This window comes from Heloderma suspectum, chromosome 1 (assembly GCF_057233095.1).
Source record: "Heloderma suspectum isolate Gila_16-S chromosome 1, 16-S_ref, whole genome shotgun sequence".
Classification (NCBI taxonomy): Eukaryota; Metazoa; Chordata; class Lepidosauria; order Squamata; family Helodermatidae; genus Heloderma; species Heloderma suspectum.
In genome coordinates this window covers 440,800,004-440,818,768 of record NC_139458.1, presented here as the reverse complement: position 1 = coordinate 440,818,768, position 18,765 = coordinate 440,800,004, and the positions used below count along the sequence as shown (strand labels likewise).

The window sequence follows — 18,765 nt, the reverse complement described above, 5'->3', positions numbered from 1 at the left end:
GTGTGAAGGAGCAACATCCCCCCACCCTCTGCAGTGCTGGTGTGCTGGGGGGGGGGGGGGAGCAAACTGCATGGTAGGCTCCTTCCTTTGGAACGTGATCTGCTTTTATGATTATTTCACCCTGTTGTCCATGTGTCTCCTTCAGTGATCTCGCAAAATGGTGAGAGGGAGTTCTCGCCCCATGGTGATGTTTCCCTGTAAGAATCGCTGGTGTAGACATGCCCCCACATCCATGCTCTGCCTGGACAGCCTCCCCATCCCTCTGGGGGTATGCTGGCTTGGGTCTTACGCAGTGCCAGAGCGGAGGGGCCCAACCCTCTCTCCATTTGGGCAGGAGCAGTTCCAGAAGGTTAAAGCGCGTGATGGCCCGCCCACTCACCCCATCCTGGGTGCAGGGGCAATGCCGGCTGCTTTGCCTTCAGCCTGGGCTGTACCACGATTGGGCTGGAGGCGGGACTCGAGGGGCGTGTGCGTGCGGCAGGGAGCTTGGCAATAGTCTCCGTCTGGCAAAGTAGGGTTCCTGGTATGGACACCCCCCCTCTCGCTGCCTAAAGGCTTAATGAACTGCTTTCTTAAGCCAGGAGGAGGGGGAACCTTCAACAAAAGCACGAGGCCTCACTCCGTGAAAGCACGCTCTGTGCAGGGCAGCCCATCTTCCTTCGTGCTTGAAACAGAACAGCCCGACACCAAGATGTTGGGGAAACGATCCTGTATTGGGCTCTGCCTCACTGCTTGCTCCCACCGCAGGGTGTGACTCGCGTGTTGGAGCCTTTTCTCAAGGGCAGAGGGGCTCTTTAGCACAATGGCACCAGCCCTTGCAGTCTCCGGCGGGCCTCCTCCCTGCGAGGGAAGGCAAGTTCAGGGCTTCACAGGGCCTGGGCCAGGGGTGGAGAGAAGAGGCCTGGATCCTGCATGGCTCCTGCTCTGGGGCTTGGTCTACAAGGCCTCCTTGAGCGGCTGGCCCCCTTCTGCTCCCACTGCAGCCGCCAGTTCTGCCTGGTGCTCAAAGACAGCACCCACAAACTGGGCCAAGACGCGGTCCATGTAACTCCTGTGGCGGGGCAGGAGGCCCTCCAGGAAGCCGATGTGGCCACCTCTTGCCGTCACCAGGAGGGCCAGTGTGGGCACACGCCGTGCCTCCGCCATGGGGATAGCTGCAAGGAAGTCAGTCCGCATGTCACAGCAAGCTCTCCAGAGAGTTCCTCCTTCCCCTGGGGAGGGGACAGGGCGGGGGCAAAACTCACTGTGCTGAGGGGAGAAGGGGTCGTCGGAGGCGTTGAGGCACAGTACAGGCACACGGATGCTGTGCACCTTCCGGCAGGGACTGGATGCACGGTAATACTCCTCACATGAGTTGTAACCAAAGGCTGCCGTTGTGTAGCGCTCGTCAAACTCCCGGATGCTGCGAGCCTGGGGGTGGGGGGGAGAGCACAAGCTTCAAAGGATAGTGGGGGGGGGGGGTTCCAGGCAGGGAATTTGGACTGGGTCAGTGGTGGTACCTTCAGAACATGATCCACATCCAGCCTCTCCGCGATGACCTTCCTGTGCCTGAAAAGAGGACAGGTCAGTGGGAGAAAGCAGGGTGTGTGCGGGGGGGGGGGGTTCTCATGGGTGTCTCTCAGGATGGAAGATGACATCTGAAGGGGGGGGGGGCTCCTTCCTAGAGGCCTCCCCACCCCCTCCAAAGCTCCTGCCCTGAGCCAAGCAAAGCCACGGTGGTGGGGGCCTCTTTGGAAACCCCCCCGCCTACCGTTGGATGAGCTTCCGCAGGTTGGCTGTGAGGCGCTGGTTGAAGAGTACCAGGTTGAGGGGTCTCTCGAGGGAGTAGGTGGTCTCAAGTGAGTCCCAGCTGACAGAGCAAGTCATGGCAGCCACGAGCCCAGCCTGCTGGCCCTTCTGCCCCAGGTAGTTGAGCAACAGGATCCTGCCCGCAGGATGGAAGGCCTTGCTGTATTCAGAGCTGCCTGGGGCCGAGCCCTCCACCCTCCCCTCCCCAATGGGCAGCAGGCAGCAGCCTCATGAGCTCCTGCAACCTGCCATTGCTACAGACAGCAGCACCTTCTATTGGACCAAGGCTTAGGGCAGCTTTCAGGTGACACAGCACTCCTCTCCAGACAGCCATGGGTGCAAGCCAAAGGCCTCTCTGCCCAGATGGCTGCTCCAGCAAAAACGTCCACCGTGCTGGTGCGGAGGGGGGCCCCTTGCAAAGATGGGGAGGGAAGAGACACCCTGGGTCAGCAGATGCTTTCAGCGGAGATGTTTTACTGGATTCCCCTAGCGGGGGGGGGGGGAGTGGATCTCCAGATGTTTTGGACTGCAACTTCCAGAAGCCCCTGCCAGCATGGCCAGTGGTCAGGAATGCTGGGAGTTGAAGACCAAGACAGCTGGAGATCCATCTTCTGCCCGCCCCAGCCATGGCACATGGCCCTCCCCCTTTTCTGTTTCACCCTCCTAGCTGTCAGCTTCAAAGGCAACAGCATCCGGTCCCAACTCTGCATTGGCACGAGGCCACAGTTGGCTTCCCAAGAGCCGCCGGGTCCACTCAGCGTGGCAAAGTGGGAAGGACCAGGACACTTGGCTGCTCCAAATGAGCCACCCTGCGGCATCTGAGAAGGCTGACCTGGCACTTGCCACAGCAGCTGCAGTTGCTCCCCCAGTGTCAGGCAGCTGCCAAGGATCAACTGCACAAGCAGCCGGCGCTGGCAGGGAAAGGGGCCGCAGCACCAGACCTGCCTCAAGCCAGAGCTCTGCCCAGCCTGTCCGGCTCCCCGTTTTGTCTGCAGTTTTGTCTCTGCACAAGCATTGGCTGAGCATGCGGAAATGCAGCCCAGATCCCTCCTGAAAATGGTTACCTGGGAGCGCAAGGAGGCTTCCTGCAAGCACACAAAAATGTTTTCCCCTTCCGAAGCATCATGCAAGCAAGGAGACAGCAGATGCTGACGGCACTAGAAGCAAGCTTCAGTATCCCACAGGCCTCTTTCCTCAGGCTGGATGCTCGGGAAGAGACAGGCAGCGGGGCGCTGCCAATTCGCCTGCTTCTGCAAGTGCCAGGCCCATCAGCGTCTGGGCTTCCCCTCTCGGAGACGGCCCTCTCTCGGCAAGCTGTTCCCAGTGTTTGGCTGGTCCCAAGAGAGAGCGCGGAGAAGCTGGTTTGCTCTGGGAACCTGCTCTCTGCATTTCTCGCTTCAGTTGTTGCTACACCCTGGAAGGTCCTGGCTCAATCGGAGTGCCCCCCTGGCCCCCCGTTTGATCCAGTGGCACTGTTGAGCAAGCCCCGCAGGCCCCCTCGGAGGAGGCCTTTCCTTCCCAATGCTCCCAGGTGACGGTGGGGGGTCCACCTACAACCTTCGGGAAGGATGACTGGACTACCGAGGAAGAACCTGGCTTGCTGGCCCAAAGTCGGGAAGGGCAGTGAGCATCCAGGAGGATTGATGCAAGGGAGCACTTGACTTGGGAGCAGAATTGCAGCACACTTTGGTTCTGCTAAGCAGTGTGGCTTAAAAAATGAAACGTGTGAACTTTGCTCTACATCGCCTTGAGCGCTGGGTGTTGTTTTTGAGGCCAAAGGTGGTTCATAAAGACAGCCGACAAGTGGGAAATTCACCGCGAGGCTGAAGCTACTGTCCACCCATTCCTGGCGACTTGGGTCCTGATCCAAGCCAGCTTGTGGGGCAGGGCTGGCAAGAGCATTGCCCCAAAGGAGGAAGCCCAACCACAGGAAGTCAGATTGTGGCGTTCCAGAGCTGCAGGGAAGCTCATGCTGGCTCAGGCTGCTGCCTTCCGACGAGGGAGAGTCCTGCGCTAGAAGGCCGCTGGGCGCCCTGTCCCCACGGGCTGCTGCCCTGGAGCCCCTTGACTGCCCGCCTCCCTCCCCTTGCGCATCACTTTCCCCACCCTGACCCTCACCCGCCCAGAGACACGCCGACGGCCATCAGCGGTGCGCTGGGAAACTGGCTTTTGATGTGGCTCACCACCAGCTCCAGGTCCTCCGTACTGCTGGCACAGAAGGCCCGGGGAGTCTGAGGAGGGAGCGGGGGGTGCGGATCAGAGGCACGCCGGAGCAAAGAGCCGCCTCTCCGGGAGAGAGCGCTGGGTTGCCCAGCCCAGGCAGTCGCTGCCTCACCCTGAGATTCCAACGCATCACCCCCACCCGCTGCAAAGCCTCCCGCAGCACCACGGGGAGGCCGGGACAGGCCGCGGCAGCCCTTACCAGCAGTTCCTCTCCTCTGCACCCTCGGTTATTGAAGACAACGGCCCTGGGTGGGAGGAGAGCTCGCATCACCCTCTGCCCAGCGCCACCCTGATTGTCCTGAGGTGCCTCTGCCCAGCTCTTCCCCCTGCCCCCCAGCTGCCCCCCCGGCTGGCCGACAGAGCAACATGTGCCCAACCTCAGCCTGGCAAGGGCCCCTTCCCCCAGCACATGGCACTGTGGGCAAGGGAGCAGAGGGCTGAAGCACGCTCTTCTCCACTGCTACGATGCTAGGGCGGAACCCTGGCCCAAGACGGGGCCCAGGGCCATGCACACCGGCCGCCTCCATTCTCTCACCTGTAGCCCTGCTGCTGGGTGCTGCGCACCATGTGCAGGATGTAGGCCTCCTGGCTGTTGCCTGTCAGGCCGGGCAGGAACAGGACAATGGGACCCCTCTCTGGGTCAGGGTGGCCACAGCTCCTACCTTCGTCATCGTCAGCCCAGTCCAGCAACAGCTGCCCTCCGTCAGCAGTCCGCAGCACCTCACTGAGTGGGAAACAGGAGGCTGAGGCTGGACGGGCCAAGGCCACGCTGCCCACTGGTGACCCAGGCGCGAGATGGCGTGTCCACCTCCCCAAGCAGGTACCAGCAGCTGGCTTGATGGCTCAGTTGGACCCGCCCAAAGAACTGCCCCCAGAACTTCCGATAGCCCCTCCACTTCCTCAGACCCACCTGCGGTAGGAGACAGGCGGGCAGGACTTGAGGAAGACACACACAATGGTCTGGAGCCAACCCTCAAAGCACCAGGGGGTGGGGTAGAACGTCTCGCTCACGATGGGACAGTACTTCTCCAGGAAGGAGCGGAATGGCGGGCAAGCCACCAGCAGGGGGCGCTGCAGGGCGAGAGCAAGGCCACCCGGAGGGAGGTCACAGGCAGCAGGGCGACCCCAGGAGGCCCCGCTGCGGCCCCCGGCCTCCAGGGAGGAAGGCCGCAAGCTGACTGGGCTCAGCCTCGCAGACAGACAGCCACCCGGTCTCCTGTGGCGCGCAGGAATCACCTTGAGGCAACCAGGCAGAAAAGCATTCCCAAGCAGGAAGGAAGTTGGCCCTGCACCTCTTTCAGGCTGCCAGGGTGCCACAAGCAGCAAACATGGTCTCTGGGGGGGGCAGCCAAGGTGGGGTTATTGTGGGCTTATTGGCAAGGCTGTGGCAAGAGGAGCCGTGCCCAGTGTCTGCCGCAGAGATGCCAAACTACTGAGAAGGAAAGATGATATTAGTATTATTAATTAATAATAAGAGAGCATGAAAGAGGGCCTCCTCCCAAATTCAAGCTCCCAGTTCAGCACCCCAAGGGCCATCACAACGAAGACAGCATCTGCAAGCAGGGCAGATTTTGCAAGAGAAGCCAGAGCAACTCTGTCCACAAAGACAATTTTGCAGTTCTTAAAACCCAATCTGTAATTTTAAAAAAACCCAGCAGGGAACTGAGGCAGGAGCAGGAGGTACCCCAGGACCTGCCCTCTGAGTGGGTCTCCTCCTTGTGCAAGTCCCAAAGACGTCCTCTGTGGCCACTGTGGCTGGGTGAAGAGGAGCTGAGCTCATCCAAATGGGGGGCAGGAGGGCTGTGGCCTCCCTGGCCCTTGGCTGAAAGCCAGGGCAGTTGCCCCTGGGACCAAGGACATAAGAGCCCTGCTGGATCAGACCACCTCGTCCAGCACCGTGTTCACACAGTGGCCAACCAGCTGCCCAGGGGAAAAAGCAGGACAGGAGGGCAACAGCATCCCCCTGCCCAGGTTCCCCTGCAACGGGTGTGCACAGGCATTCTGCCCCTGATCCGGGAGGCAGCATAGCGCCATCAGGAGTAGCAGATGTCAGCCACGTTGGGATGATCAGCTGGGGAAGCGGCACAGCACGAGTTGCTCCCCCGCCCCCGTGCACTCGCACGGCCAGCATTTCCCCAATAACACGCACTGCGCCACGAGGGGCTGTGTTGTCCAAACCTGGCGCAAGACTTGGCGACATCAAGCTTCTCACCCACCCCACAGCCCCTACTGCAAGCCTCGGGTTGTAGGGTGGGCAAGAAACCATCCCCACCATGCCGTGCACCTGGTTCGGACCACATGGCGACCGCAACGCAGCACAGGAAATTAAAGAAATGCTGGGTGCGCACCTGGCACGTGGGGGAGCAGGCGAAACAAGCCGCAATGCACCATTTCCCCCGCCGATCGTCCTAGCAGGGCCACTGATGGCCGCCGCCTCCTCCACCGTGGCCTTCTCTAATCCACTTCTGAAGCCATCCAAGCTGGTGGCCATCACTAACTTTGGTAGCCAATTCTGTGATTTAACCCTGGGCTGTGTGATGGAGGACTTCCTTTGGTCTGTCGTGAACTTCCCACCATTCAGTTTCATGGGATGGCCCCATTGGGTTCTAGTATTGTGAGAGAGGGAGAAAAATGTCTCCCTGTGCACTTTCTCCACACCAGGCATGACTTTATGCACCTCTGTCATGTCTCCCCTCACTCGCCTTCTTTCTAAGCTAGACAGTTACAGACATTGTAGCCTTCCCTCATAGGGGAGATGCTCCAGCCCCTTGATCATGTTGGTTGCCCTTTCCTGCTCTTTTTTCCATCTCTACAATCTCCTTTTTGAAGTGCAGTGACCAGAACCTTGCACAGTATTCCAAGTATGGTTGCACCATAGATTTGTGGAAGAATAGTATGCAGGGGTGTAGGAGTGGGCGGTCTCACCAGGACAAAAACCCATGACGTTTTTTAGAGCCAAGTCTCAGCCGGGTCCCTCCCACCCCAGCCTACCGCTCTGGGGCAGGCGGCCGGAAGAGCCTGAGATGCTGTTGTGAGGGGGTGCTGCTGTTGCTACAGCAGCTACTCTGCCCAAAGCTCCAGGCCTGGGGCAGGAAAAACAGCGAATTCCCCCCTCCCCTGTCCTGAGAGACTGCCTGGGCAAGGCAGCCTCGCCTGGCAAAGGGTGAATTTACCCTCTCTTGCAGCCCGCCTCCTCTCACTCTGGGAGGGAGAGATGGAGGAGCTGCCACCACACCTGCGCCTGAGACTGCGCCATTGCCATCTGGTGCTGGGGAAGGTGAGGTTAGCGAGGGATGCTAAAAGCCACAAAAAGGCCTTCTTCAGCTATGTGCATAGTAAAAGGCAGAGGAAAGAAATGGTGGTTCAGCTGTTAAATCAGGATGGCAAAATGATAACAGATGACAAGGAAAAGGCAGAGGTTCTCAATTCCTTCTCTGGCTCAGCCTTCTCCCAAAAGAGGGTCTATGAACCCCCTGGCAAAGGCCAAGTACAGGCTGAAGGGGCAGCTTGAGATCGATAGGCATATGGTCAAGGAACACCTCATTCCTTTGAATGAGTTCAAATCTCCAGGGCCAGATGAACTGCATCCTAGAGTCATAAGGGAATTGGCAGAAGAACTCTCAGAACCGCTGTCTATTCTCTTTGAGCAATCATGGAGGACGGGGGAAGTGCCACATGCCTGGAGGAGGGCTAACGTTGTCCCTATCTGCAAAAAGGGTAAAAAGGAGGAACCTGGGAACTACAGACCAGTCAGTCTGACATCAATCCCTGGGAAAATTCTGGAGCAGATGCTAAAGAAATCCATCTGTAGGCACCTTGAAAACCATGCAGCGATTACTCGAAGCCAACATGGATTTGTCAAGAACAAATCCTGGCAGACAAATCTGATCTCATTTTTTTGATCAGGTCACCTCCCTTGTGGACTGTGGTTATGCTGTGAACATCATATACCTTGACTTCAGCAAAGCTTTCGATGAAGTATCCCAGGATATCCTGATGCGCAAACTAGCTCAAAGTGGGCTAGATGAAATAACGATCCGGTGGATCCACAGTTGGCTACAGAATCGGACTCAAAGAGTGCTTATCAATGGGGCCTCCTCAAACTGGGGAGAGGTAACGAGTGGGGTACCGCAGGGCTCAGTCCTGGGCCCAGCGCTCTTCAACATTTTTATGAATGACTTGGAGGAGGAGGGGCAGGGAATGCTGATCAAATTTGCACATGACACAAAATTGGGCAGGACAGCTAATACTTTGGAAGAACCCATTCCCTAGGGAGGTGGTGGGCTCTCCCACACTGGAGGCCTTCAAGATGAGGCTGTCAGGGATGCTCTGACTTGGATTCCTGCACTGAGCAGGGGGTTGGACTCGACGGCCTTGTAGGCCCCTTCCAACCCTACTATTCTATGATTCTATGCTCTGCCAGCTACAATTTTTGGTGCAAGGTTGGCATGTATCTGGGCAAACAAACCTTGGGGGAGGGGAGGGAAACAGAAAAAAATCAGTTCAGGGGCGAAAGAAGGTGTGTGTGTTTCAATCCAGCTGGGTGTGTGGATGTTTCTGTTGCAGGATGGGAGAGATATAATGAAGGAGCTTAGGAAAGGCTAATGGGTAATGTTGGGGTGTTAAGGGAGTGTGCCAGGGGGCTGTTTGAAGGAGACGGGATCTGTCCATGAGGGTGGAGATTCCATAGAGTATCATCTTTTGAAAACCTGAAACGTTTGTGTTTGAGTGGGTGGAAAAGATTCTCCCACCCTGCATTTTTCTCAATGTCCAATGGAAATCCCCCGGCCTCACTCTCAGCTGCACTGTGTGTATCTTACAAGCTTGTACAAGCTTAGAAGGGAGCGTGGCAGTGACTGCCACAAAGGGGCCCCACACTTCTGGCTTTGCCACCACGCCGCTGCTGGCATGATCTTGGCTGTGTTGTCCCCAGTGGCTTTTCTAATGACGCTTAGCCTGGAGTTCGCCGTTTCAACAGCAGCCGCACACTGGGCCCATGATCCCACCAGGCTGCCCGCTGGCGGGGTCTGGGCCAGCCCCTTCCTGACCCACCAGCAGTCTGGGCCGGCCCTGCTACGAAGGCGTTTGTTTGCACAAGAACACCCTGCCAGGTGTGGTGTTTTCCGCAGGCAGGGCGGAGGCGCAAGCCAGCAAGCCGCGTCTCTGTGGGAACGGAGGAACGCCTGAGCCGCCGGAGGCGAGGCCCCGGCAGGCCGCCCCGGCTGCCTGCGGCAGGGCAGCGGCGCCCCTGCGGACAAGGCCCGGGGCGCGCGGAGCCCCCGGCCCAAGCGCGGGCGCTGCGGAGGGGCGGGGAGCGCGAGAGGAGGCGGCGGCCGTGGGAGGCGGGGCGCAGCACCGGCGGAACGTGTCTGGTGACTGCCCGGGGCCGATACTCAACTGAAAGTTCCAGAACCTGCTTGCAGGAGTAAGGATCAGCCTTAGCACACCCGAGGTAACAACGCATGCCTCTGAGGCTGTGCAGAGCGCTTGCCTTCAAAGGCTGTCTAGAACACAGGACGCCGCCTTGCGCCAAGGCCGCCATCAGCTCAGCACTGCCGGGCAGCAAGGGCCGGGAGGCAGCCGGCCCGCCCGCCCGCCGCGGCGGCGGCTCTCCGTGCCGGGCGGGGCACCCGAGAGGGGGGCGCGCGAGGCGCAGCGGCAGCCGGCGCCTGCCTAGAAGCCCGTCGGGGGCCCGGCCCGGCCCGGCCCGCCGCCTGCCCTCCTGGGTGCCGTGCTTGGCGGCTTCTCAGCGGCGGGCGAAAGGCGCTCTGCGACAGGGCCGGGGCGCGGCGCGGCGCGGCCGGCCGAGCCACGGCTCACTCCCGGGGTGCCGGCGGGGCGCGGCGCGGCGGGGCACTGACCTGGGAGACGCGCGCCCAGTAGTAGGCGAGCGCCGCGCCGCCGAAGCCCAGCAGCAGCGGCAGCGGCAGCGGCAGCCCCGGCATCCTGCTCGGCTCGGCCCGGCCCGGCCGGCGGCGGCCACGGAGGCGCGAGGGCGGCCCTCCCGCGGCGCCCGCCCCGCCCACCCGCGGCCATCTTGCGGGCCGCCTCGGGCGCCGGGCCAGGCCGCGCCTCTGGGCGCCCGCCGTGGTGGGGCCGCCCCGCGCTGCCTGGGCGCCCGGCCCTCCGAGCCCCGGGGAGCTCTCCGCGCGCCCGGGGGCGCCCGCCCGGCGAGCCGGCGCGCTCCAGCGGCCGGGCGGGCAGGAGGCGGCGCGCGTGCGGCCGGGCCGGGGCGCTGGGCGAGGAAGGCCGCCGTGGTCCGAGGCGCCCCCTCGCCGGTCGCGCCTCGACCCGCTCCCCTTTTCTGCAGCAAAACGTCGGCCGCTCCCCGCGGAGGCGGCTGGCTCCGATGTCAGGGAACCGGCTCTGGGGTTTGGTCAGAACAGCCGGAACTCCGCAGGAGCGGCGCGAGGTGCCGAAGCGATTTGGCTCTTAGGGATGCGCGGCCCGCCGAGATCGGAGCCCCAGCCCCACTCTCGCGGCCCCGTTCCGCGCCAGGCGCGCTCCGTTAGCCTGACGGTGTACGACTCCGCTGCGTTTGGAATGCGGAGCTGCACGTGCGCAGAGCACTTCTTTTTCCTCTTCTTCAGCAGGGTCGGGTAGGACCTTTTCTCCTCTCGCTGCCTAACGTATCAGCGACGTAGAAGCAGTTTCAAAGTATGGAATGGCCCGCTGTGCGGAAGAGGAGCGGTAGGTGTGCGCCCCCCTGACCCCCGCCATAAGACTACGGCCTAACGTTGCCTGCCCGCGGGGAGGGGAGCAGCAGGAGCGTCGGCGGGGCCCCTGGGATGATAGTGGCGGGGGGCGGGCAGTTAGAATTAGAGAGAATGAGCCGGAAGAGGGCATTTGTGGGGGCCGAAGGGAGAAAGCGCATGGGACAAGAGAGTGGCATCTCGGGAGAGGACTGCTAAGACTGTAGTCCTGGGGGGAAAGCTGGTGTGGTTCTCTGAGGGGAAAAACGGCGGGGGGGGGGGCTTCGAACGCCCTGGCTCATGAGATATGAAAGGAGTGCCGTTGAGCATGGACAAAAGACCCTTGTCACATTCACCAGAGGCTCCCTGGCCAGCCTCTCACGTTCCTGGCATGGAATTTCAATCCCCTGAACCTCTTCTTGTGTATCACATTTGCATCAAGCTTTTAATTGAGGGCAGCAGGGTTTTGTCCCATTTTATTCCACATGACAACCCAGTGAGGAAAGTTAAACTGAGACTGAGAAAGGGACTTGGCTTGAGGAACCCACTGGGTCTAACAATTTCCAGGCCCCTTCTGGAAAAAGGGGAAAACGAGAGGGTCTAGGGGCACTTTCAGGAGGGACAGGTTTATCGTTGCAGAAGCGTTCCCCAACTCAAGTCTGCTTCACCTGACTCAGGTCCATGAACACTTCCGCCACAGTAAAATTGTTGATCATGAAGATGCCTCTCGATTGTTTTTATCTCACAATTCAATTATTAATTATGATCAAGCTAAGGTGTTTTTCTGTAGGGGTAGGAGAACATGGACAATAGTAATCAGATGGAGCAAGTCTCAAACTGTAAGCATTTGGGTACCTACTTTAAATCTTTGGCTGGGGCAAGGAATGTAGCTTCTGCAATTTTCTGCTTTTATTACAGTGAACAGTGCAATCCTATATATGGCTACTCAGAAGTAAGCCCCAGTGAGTTCAAGGAGACTTACTCCAAGGTAAGTGAATATATGATTGTAGCTTAAAGGTAGTTCCCATGTTCCCTCAACACTAAAAAAATAAATGAAGTTCAAGTCTGCCACCCAACTGCAGTCTGGATTTAAGGAGTGGGGTGGTGCCAGCAGTCTTCGCAGGGTCAGTTCTTGGCCTCCCACACTGTGTTGGGGCCTCAGCTCTTTATCTGGAGCTTGGTTTCATAAGAACATCAGAAGAGCCCTGCTGGATCAGACCCAGGGTCCATCTAGTCCAGCATTCTGTTCACACAGTGCCGACCAGCTGTCAACTGGGAACCCACAAGCAGGGCATGAGCGCAACAGCACCCTCCCGCCCATACTCCCCAGCAACTGGAGCACACAGGCTCATTGCTGTGGTACTGAAGGTAGCATATAGCCATCAAGACTAGTAGCCATTGGTAGTCTTTTCCTCCAGGGATTTGTCTAGCCCCCCTTTAAAGCCATCCAAACTGGTGGCCATCACTACATCCTGTGGTAGCGAATCCCATAGTTTAACTGCACCGTGTGAAGAAGCCCTTCCTCCGATCTGTCCTGAACAGATAGAATTCCATGAAGTGAGATCTCCAGCCTGACTCAAGGCCCCCGTAGGCCTTTGGATTCAGGTGCATTGTGCGGAAGCTGTAGGGTCTGTGCGAGGGGTCTGGGAACTAGCTACATAATGCAAAAAAGTGCATACTTTTTGCATGGATGAAATTGCTTTGGAACAAGAGACACACACAGGCTCTTGCACGCACATACACCCTTTGAGGTTTTGATCATGATAAGAGGCTACTCAGGCTAAAAGTTTCTGTCTCAGAGAATCCCAGGATTTAGACCTCCCAAATATTCGGTCTCTAGAACATGAAACCAGTTCCTGTGGGTGTGAATGCCAATCAAGGGATTAAATGGCAAAATACTAAGATTAGTGTGGTGTGGTGGGGTGGGTCAGTGTTTTATCCTCTGTACTGCTGCTACAAAGGAGATTTCAGGGCATGCCTTTGGCTGCATGCAGGTTATGTCCTGGGTTGGAGAGGCTGCATGCGTCACACAACATATACTGCCCATTTTATGCAGAGATCCGACTGAAATGATTGTTAGATTTAAGGATGTCTTTGGATAAGTGAATTGGCTGTTTTAGTTCAGTGAACATCAAGTTGAGATATTTGCAAAAACAACCATCACCTGTAAATGCAGCAAGAATAGGATTGGAGAAATTAATTGTATTTATGTTGGTTTATGACAGGAATTAATCTTTCAGTTATCTCATGGTAGGTGTTGGGAACTGGGCCATTCGCCACCCTCAGCTATTGAAACCCCCTCCCGCGCCGCTCCGGCCTTCTGATCGGAGCCACATCTGGGCCGGGGGGGGGGGGGGGAGGCAAAGGCCGAGGATGGCAGGGGGTGCACCTTCGCAACGCTCCCTTCTGCGCAGGCGCCCTGCCTGGCATGACGCTCACCAGAGCTCTGTGAAACCCGAAAGCAGCCCTCGGCAGTCTGCGGGGCGTGACGCGCCGAAGGTTGCCCGTGGTGGCGAAAGCCCGGGCAGCCGACGAGAGACTGGGCGGCCCAGGGGCCGGAGGCAACTCCAGGGGCAGGCGGGAGCGCCGCCCGCCTTGCGTCGTGGCCCCGGGCGTGCGCTGGCGGCAGCGACGCACCAGTCCCAGGAGCGGGGAGGTCTGTGTCCCCCGCCACCGGCGGCCCCCGCGGGTGGGTGCAGGCCCTGGAGCCCAAAGCCGTCCGGCGCCGGTTCTGGCCTCTCCGGGAGTCGCCGGCCCGCTCCCTGCTCAGCCAGCGGAGTGCCCGGGAGAAGGCCGCTCTCCCCGATGCGTTGGGCTTCTGCTTGCGGGCGTGATGTGCGGAAAGTAGCCCCCGCCGCTGGAAGCGGGAGAGCCCGTCCCGCAAGCCCCCCCCTCCGAGGTCCCGGCTTCTGCCGCCGCCTCCTCTCGGGGGCCGCGGGAGTGCGCGCGTGTGAAGGGCTTGCGCCCAGGCTGCCGTTGGCCGCGGGAGTGGCTGGCTGGCTGACCGCACTCGGAGACGGAATGCCGGGGAGCACTCCGCGCTGGACCTGGGGGCTGGATGCGTGCTCCCGCTGGGCGGCGGCCCGCCTTCTTGGGCCGTTTCCATGCGCCCCGTGCCGTTTTCTCCAGCCGCCCCCATGTCACTGGCCCAATTCTGGCATCCCTGTGTCTGCAGGTGCCTGACTCTGCCACCGCACCGACCTCTGGCACTGGCGGCAGCAGCAGCAGGACGTGACCTGGGGGGGCTCTGGCGCCAGGCCAGGCCCCGAAGGGGACGCGGCGGCGGCGGGCTGCTTCGCTGCTCCTTTTGCCAGCCAGCCGGGCAGCACCGCAGGCACGAGGAGCGGGGGGCGGCAGTTGGCACAGAGGTGGGGGGCTGTGGGCATTGAAGGGGCCCCGTTAATCCCAGCAGAGCATGTGGAGGGGGACCTGGGAGCTCCTTGGCGCCCCTCCCTGCCTTGGGGTCCACCCCCAGGATTCCAGGGGTCACGCCATCCTGAACCCCCCTCACCCAGGGAAGGTGTCTCTGAGTTCCCATTGGCATCACACCGCCTGTCCCCACTGGACCCAGCATCACCCCTTTGCCTGCTGGAGAAGGCCAGAGGGCCAGGGGAGGGCCACAGACTTGGCACAGGCCATATCTAGATGGGGACAGACTGGCAGGAAGGTTCCTCCCCCACACACACACGCCCCTGACCCAACCTCTAATTCACACCCTAGCTCTCATCCATCCCACCGATACCCTCAAGAACTCCCCTCCCCCCCGAATCTGAACCCCAGGTGCCTCTCCCCTGCCCCACATCCTCAAGGTGAGCAGCTCAGCCCTGGTTCCTCTCCAAGGGACACAACGCTTCCCACCCACCCCACCCCGCAACACACAGACCCCTTCTCCTCCCTCCCCCACCCAGAAAGCAGTTAACACTCTCCTTTTAGTCAGCTCGCCAGGCTGACGGGAAAGTAGCCCCACCCAGCTGCCCCCTTCAGCTTGCAGGGCAGGGGGCTCTTTCTGGGCCGCAGCAGCAGCCCGCTCTCACTCCTCTGCTGCAGTTAAGCCACTCCTGTATTTCACTGAAACTGCCAAAGAGCATCAGATGTGAAACATTTGCTTTTTAAGTTGTGGGTTGAACTGCAGCAAGCCCAGCAACGATCCCGGATTAAAAGATGCATGCTTCTAGCCCTGAGGGGTGGCCCGATCCCACACAGCTCCCTCTGGAGTTCTCTCTTGCTGCTCCCACCTTGTGCTCAGCCTTAACCAGCTGCAGCAAACCCTGCCTGCACTGTTAGGGAGGGCGACAACGCTTGCTAGCCAATTGTCTGGGCTGGCAGGAGGCGGGAGCTGTGATCATCTTTCTGCCCTTGCTGACTAATCCTCCCTCTGCTAAATAAGAGGTTAACTTGCCTAACCATCTTTAGTTGCCCCTCTTCGCTGCTCTGTTTTGACCACTTCTCTTCTGATCTTGCCTCCTCACTTTCTTCTCCACCGTCTACACTGAGGTGCTGTTTTATTTTCCGACAGCTGGGATTACTAAGTGTGTTTCTTTTTTTACCTTGAATAAAGTTTTTTATCTTCTTTTTCACCTTGACTAGAAGTCTTAACAGACTGCTGATTGCAACTGCTGTCTGCAGATTTATCAAGCAATTTCCCACTGTTCCCATGTGCCTCGACTTTTGGGTTGGCTGTTTTGCCCCAGGTAGGGAGAGGAGGGGGTTGCATGTGGTCGTCTGCCCCCCCTCCAGTAATCTGTCCATTTACAAATGTAGGCTTTCAGCACGCAGTGAGAATTGCACAAGTCTCCCCCCACCCACCCCACCCATTGCAGAATCTGTAGCAAGCTCCAGGCAGACGTGCAAGTTGCTTCCCAGCCCAAGAAAAGTCTGCTTTGCAGCCCAGCTGTCAAGGAGGTTGATGACCGTGGACAAATTGAACGATGTAATCCAGTGTAGGATTCTTGTGTGGAGACAGATGTGGCTGACGGTGGTGTGTCTCAGGGCACATTTGTTCCATGCTACAAAGTTTAGCAAATATATCTCTGACACTTAATAATCTGCTTTTCTTCCGTGATGGAATGGGGGGGGGGGGGGGCTTCCAAGCAGTTCCCCATCCAGCCACTCGCTGACCAGACCCAGCCCTGCTCAAACCCAGCGAAGTGCCTCCAGGCCAGCCTCTTGGTTCCGTCAGCAGCCAAGGACTGATTTGGTGCTTTTTTAGAAAGCTCAGCAACATAGTGGTGATGCTCCCGCTCCCACCCCAGTCCAGCAGCTACTGGCAGGGGAGGAGCCTAGCCTGCACAAGCGACTGCTGGGCTGCGGTGGCTCTTCCGGTGGGCAGGAAGGAGAGGTGGGTAGTAAGAAGGATGCAGATGCGCTGGAGAGGGCTCAGAGGAGAGCAGCAAAGACGATCAGGGGACTGGAAACAAAGCCCTGTGGAGAGAGACTGAAAGAACTGGGCATGTTTAGCCTCGAGAAGAGAAGACTGAGGGGAGAGATGATAGCGCTCTTCAAGTCCTTGAAAGGTTGTCACAGGAAGGCCAGGATCTCTTCTCGATCATCCCAGAGTGCAGGACACGGAAGAACGGGCTCAAGTGACAGGAAGCCAGATTCCGGCTGAACATCAGGAGAAACTTCCTGACTGTTAGAGCAATACGACAATGGAACCCATTCCCCAGGAAGGTGGTGGGCTCTCCCACGCTGGAGGCATTCAAGACAAGGCTGGACAGCCCTCTGTCAGGGATGCTCTGGCTTGGATTCCTGCACTGAGCAGGGGGTTGGACTCGAAGGCCTTGTAGGCCCCTTCCAACCCTACTATTCTGTGATTGTATTATGCCAGAGACAAACAGCAGCCCAATGGCCAGTGGGTCCCCAGTGGTGGCTCTCACTCTGGGCAGTTTGGGCCACTGCTTCGTTGTGGCTCACATCATCCTTGCCCCCCCCCCCCATGTCTGTAGTGCACTTGCTTCTCTTTGCTCTCCACGGCTAGGATAAGAGCAGTCAGCTGAACAGCATGGAGTTCATGCAGCTGCTGAATGACCTGGCATCCCAACAGGCCCACAGGCAGCCCACAGCTGACGTGATAGGCACGGTTCCACCTCTTGGTGTCCGGTGGGGGTGGCATCTGCAGGGGAAGTCAGCTGGAGCCTCCTGGGAACCTGTTGATTGAGTGTGGGGCTCCCCCGGACTCACCTGTTCTGTGGAGCTTTCAGACATCTGAGGGTGGGAGGCTGCTGGGACCGGGCAGTCCCCCATCAGGCCATGGAGTCCCCTCCACCATTTGAGCTTCAGGGTCAGCCACAGGTAATGCAGGGGGCCATGGAGTTGCCTTCCAGCAGCGGTATTTGTGTGGGCAGCCATGGTCCTCCATGCAGCTCCTGCACGGGCCTGGCTCTCGGCTTGTGGCCAGCAGTCACGGTGGCACCAGAGCAGATGGCGGAGAGTCCAGGCCCAAACCTGTAGCATCACCCACAGGCGGCTCATACAAAGGGCTGGAGTAGGAACACCCACCCCCCAAAGCAGCCCCCGAGGCTGGGTTGGCTCTCACTGCCTGGTGTCCCACCTCTGCATCAGACAGGGCCTCAGCCTGCCCTTGGTTGCCACGCAACCCCTCTCTTCTATGCCGCGGCTCCCTTTGGCACGGATAAGCCAGTGGCAATTTTAAGGCTTGGATGGAAGATGCGGGGCGCAGACAGAAGGCACCCTGGGCTGTCCTCAGGTCTATTTCAATCCAGTTCTGGGTGGTGGGAGACTCCGGACAGAGGAAGGGAAAGCCTTTGCCATGCTGCGAGTGGTTAACTGTGGAAGCAGCCTCCACAGGTTGTGGCAGCCACCAGCTCAGACGGCTTCAAAGGCAGACTAGAGACGTTTGTGGAGGAAGTGGCAGTCTGTGGGTCCTGTGTGCCACCCCCCAGGATCGGAGACAGCTGCACTTTGCTTGCTGCTGGGGGGGGGGGGTTATTGCGCACACGTGCTCCTCATGGGCTTCCTGCAGGGGCCAACTGGATGCCTATGAGCAGAGGGTCCTTTGGCCTGATCCTGCATGGCTCCATTTATGTTCATATTTGAATAAGAACACAGACGTGCAAGCAGAGAACAAAAGCACAGGAAAAGGGGAGCCACCGAGGATGACATTTTTGCTTGGCAGAGGCGTGTGTTAACACGGGAAATGCTCCCTCCGCCCTGTCCTCTGCCTCCTGGAGAGTTGGGACTTCACCTGGGGTGGACTGTTAGAGCCCCCCGAGCTGTTTCATGCCCCCAGCAGGGCAAGGCCCTCTTTGCCCCCACCCCAGTGAAGAAGATGGAGCAGAGCTATGGGCTCCTCCCAATGCAGACAGACTTGGGGCGGGGGCCCAGATCCCCATGCCCTGGAAGGTGCAGCAGAGCCCCCGGCTGCACCACTGGCAGTTCAGGAGCAGGGAGGGGCGGAGGCCCCCTCGCCAGGCCCCCTCCCACAGAAGCACGAAGGGGGCAGCGGCCAGGAAGCACTGAGGGACCCACCGCCACAAGGGGTCGAGGCTCCTGCACCAGGGGACCGACTTGCCTGGGCCAGGAGAAGAGCCATCACTGGGTGGCTGGGGCCGAGGCCCAGAGGTTGCCAGGGGCACTTTCAGGGAGGGGCACTGGCAGGCGGGCAGCCAGGGTGGCATTCCCCGCCCATGCTGCCCATCCCGGCTTGCTGCTGCTTCCCACCTAGCCCGTTTTGCCAGAGGAGTCCCAAATATCCCTCTTGTCCAGTCTGCACCCAGCTCTTCCAGCATCTCCACAGACACCCCCTTCCCGGCCTCAGCATGGATGCCCATCCCCAGCCCGGCCCATTCAGGGTGGCGGCTGAGAGTGGGGAGCAACAGTATGTTGCCCAGCCAGATGGCCCCGCTTTCCCTGGCCCGCCACCCCTTCCTTCCGCAGGTGGACACAGGCGGCTGCCCTTCTTCTCGCCACTGTCATCATCTCTACCTCTACGCTGCCCAACAGCCGAAGCTCTCAGCAGTTTGCAAGGGGTGTCCCCACCGGGTTGCCACCTGGCTGGGTTTACCCATTCAGTCTCACTCAGCCCCAGGCCTGGCCCAAGAGG

General features: G+C 59.4%; 1 protein-coding gene and 1 long non-coding RNA gene across 4 annotated transcripts in view; one reads left to right on the top strand and one right to left on the bottom strand.

Moving 5' to 3' along the window:
* Positions 1-84: 84 nt before the first annotated feature.
* Positions 85-9,988, bottom strand: ABHD1 (abhydrolase domain containing 1). 3 transcript variants are annotated; one of them, XM_084835388.1, is made up of 10 exons: positions 9,873-9,988; positions 4,922-5,082; positions 4,547-4,735; positions 4,211-4,256; positions 3,907-4,019; positions 2,853-3,119; positions 1,751-1,924; positions 1,500-1,548; positions 1,245-1,410; positions 85-1,154 (listed from the first exon to the last, which is right to left on the bottom strand). In XM_084835388.1, exons 1-10 carry the CDS (start codon positions 9,954-9,956, stop codon positions 937-939), a joined length of 1,467 nt encoding a protein of 488 aa, XP_084691514.1. In that variant the 5' UTR covers positions 9,957-9,988; the 3' UTR covers positions 85-936. The 3 variants fall into 3 exon arrangements, with proteins under 3 accessions (XP_084691514.1, XP_084691606.1, XP_084691696.1); XM_084835480.1 differs by lacking the exon at positions 2,853-3,119; XM_084835570.1 differs by lacking the exons at positions 1,751-1,924; positions 2,853-3,119.
* The window catches only part of LOC146360418 (uncharacterized), a 15,825-nt gene continuing 6,402 nt past the window's right edge, over positions 9,343-18,765 (top strand). The window contains exons 1-3 of the long non-coding RNA XR_014788078.1: positions 9,343-9,463; positions 10,605-10,701; positions 11,622-11,691. This is a non-coding gene — a long non-coding RNA (uncharacterized LOC146360418). The remainder of the gene's footprint in view (positions 9,464-10,604; positions 10,702-11,621; positions 11,692-18,765) is intronic.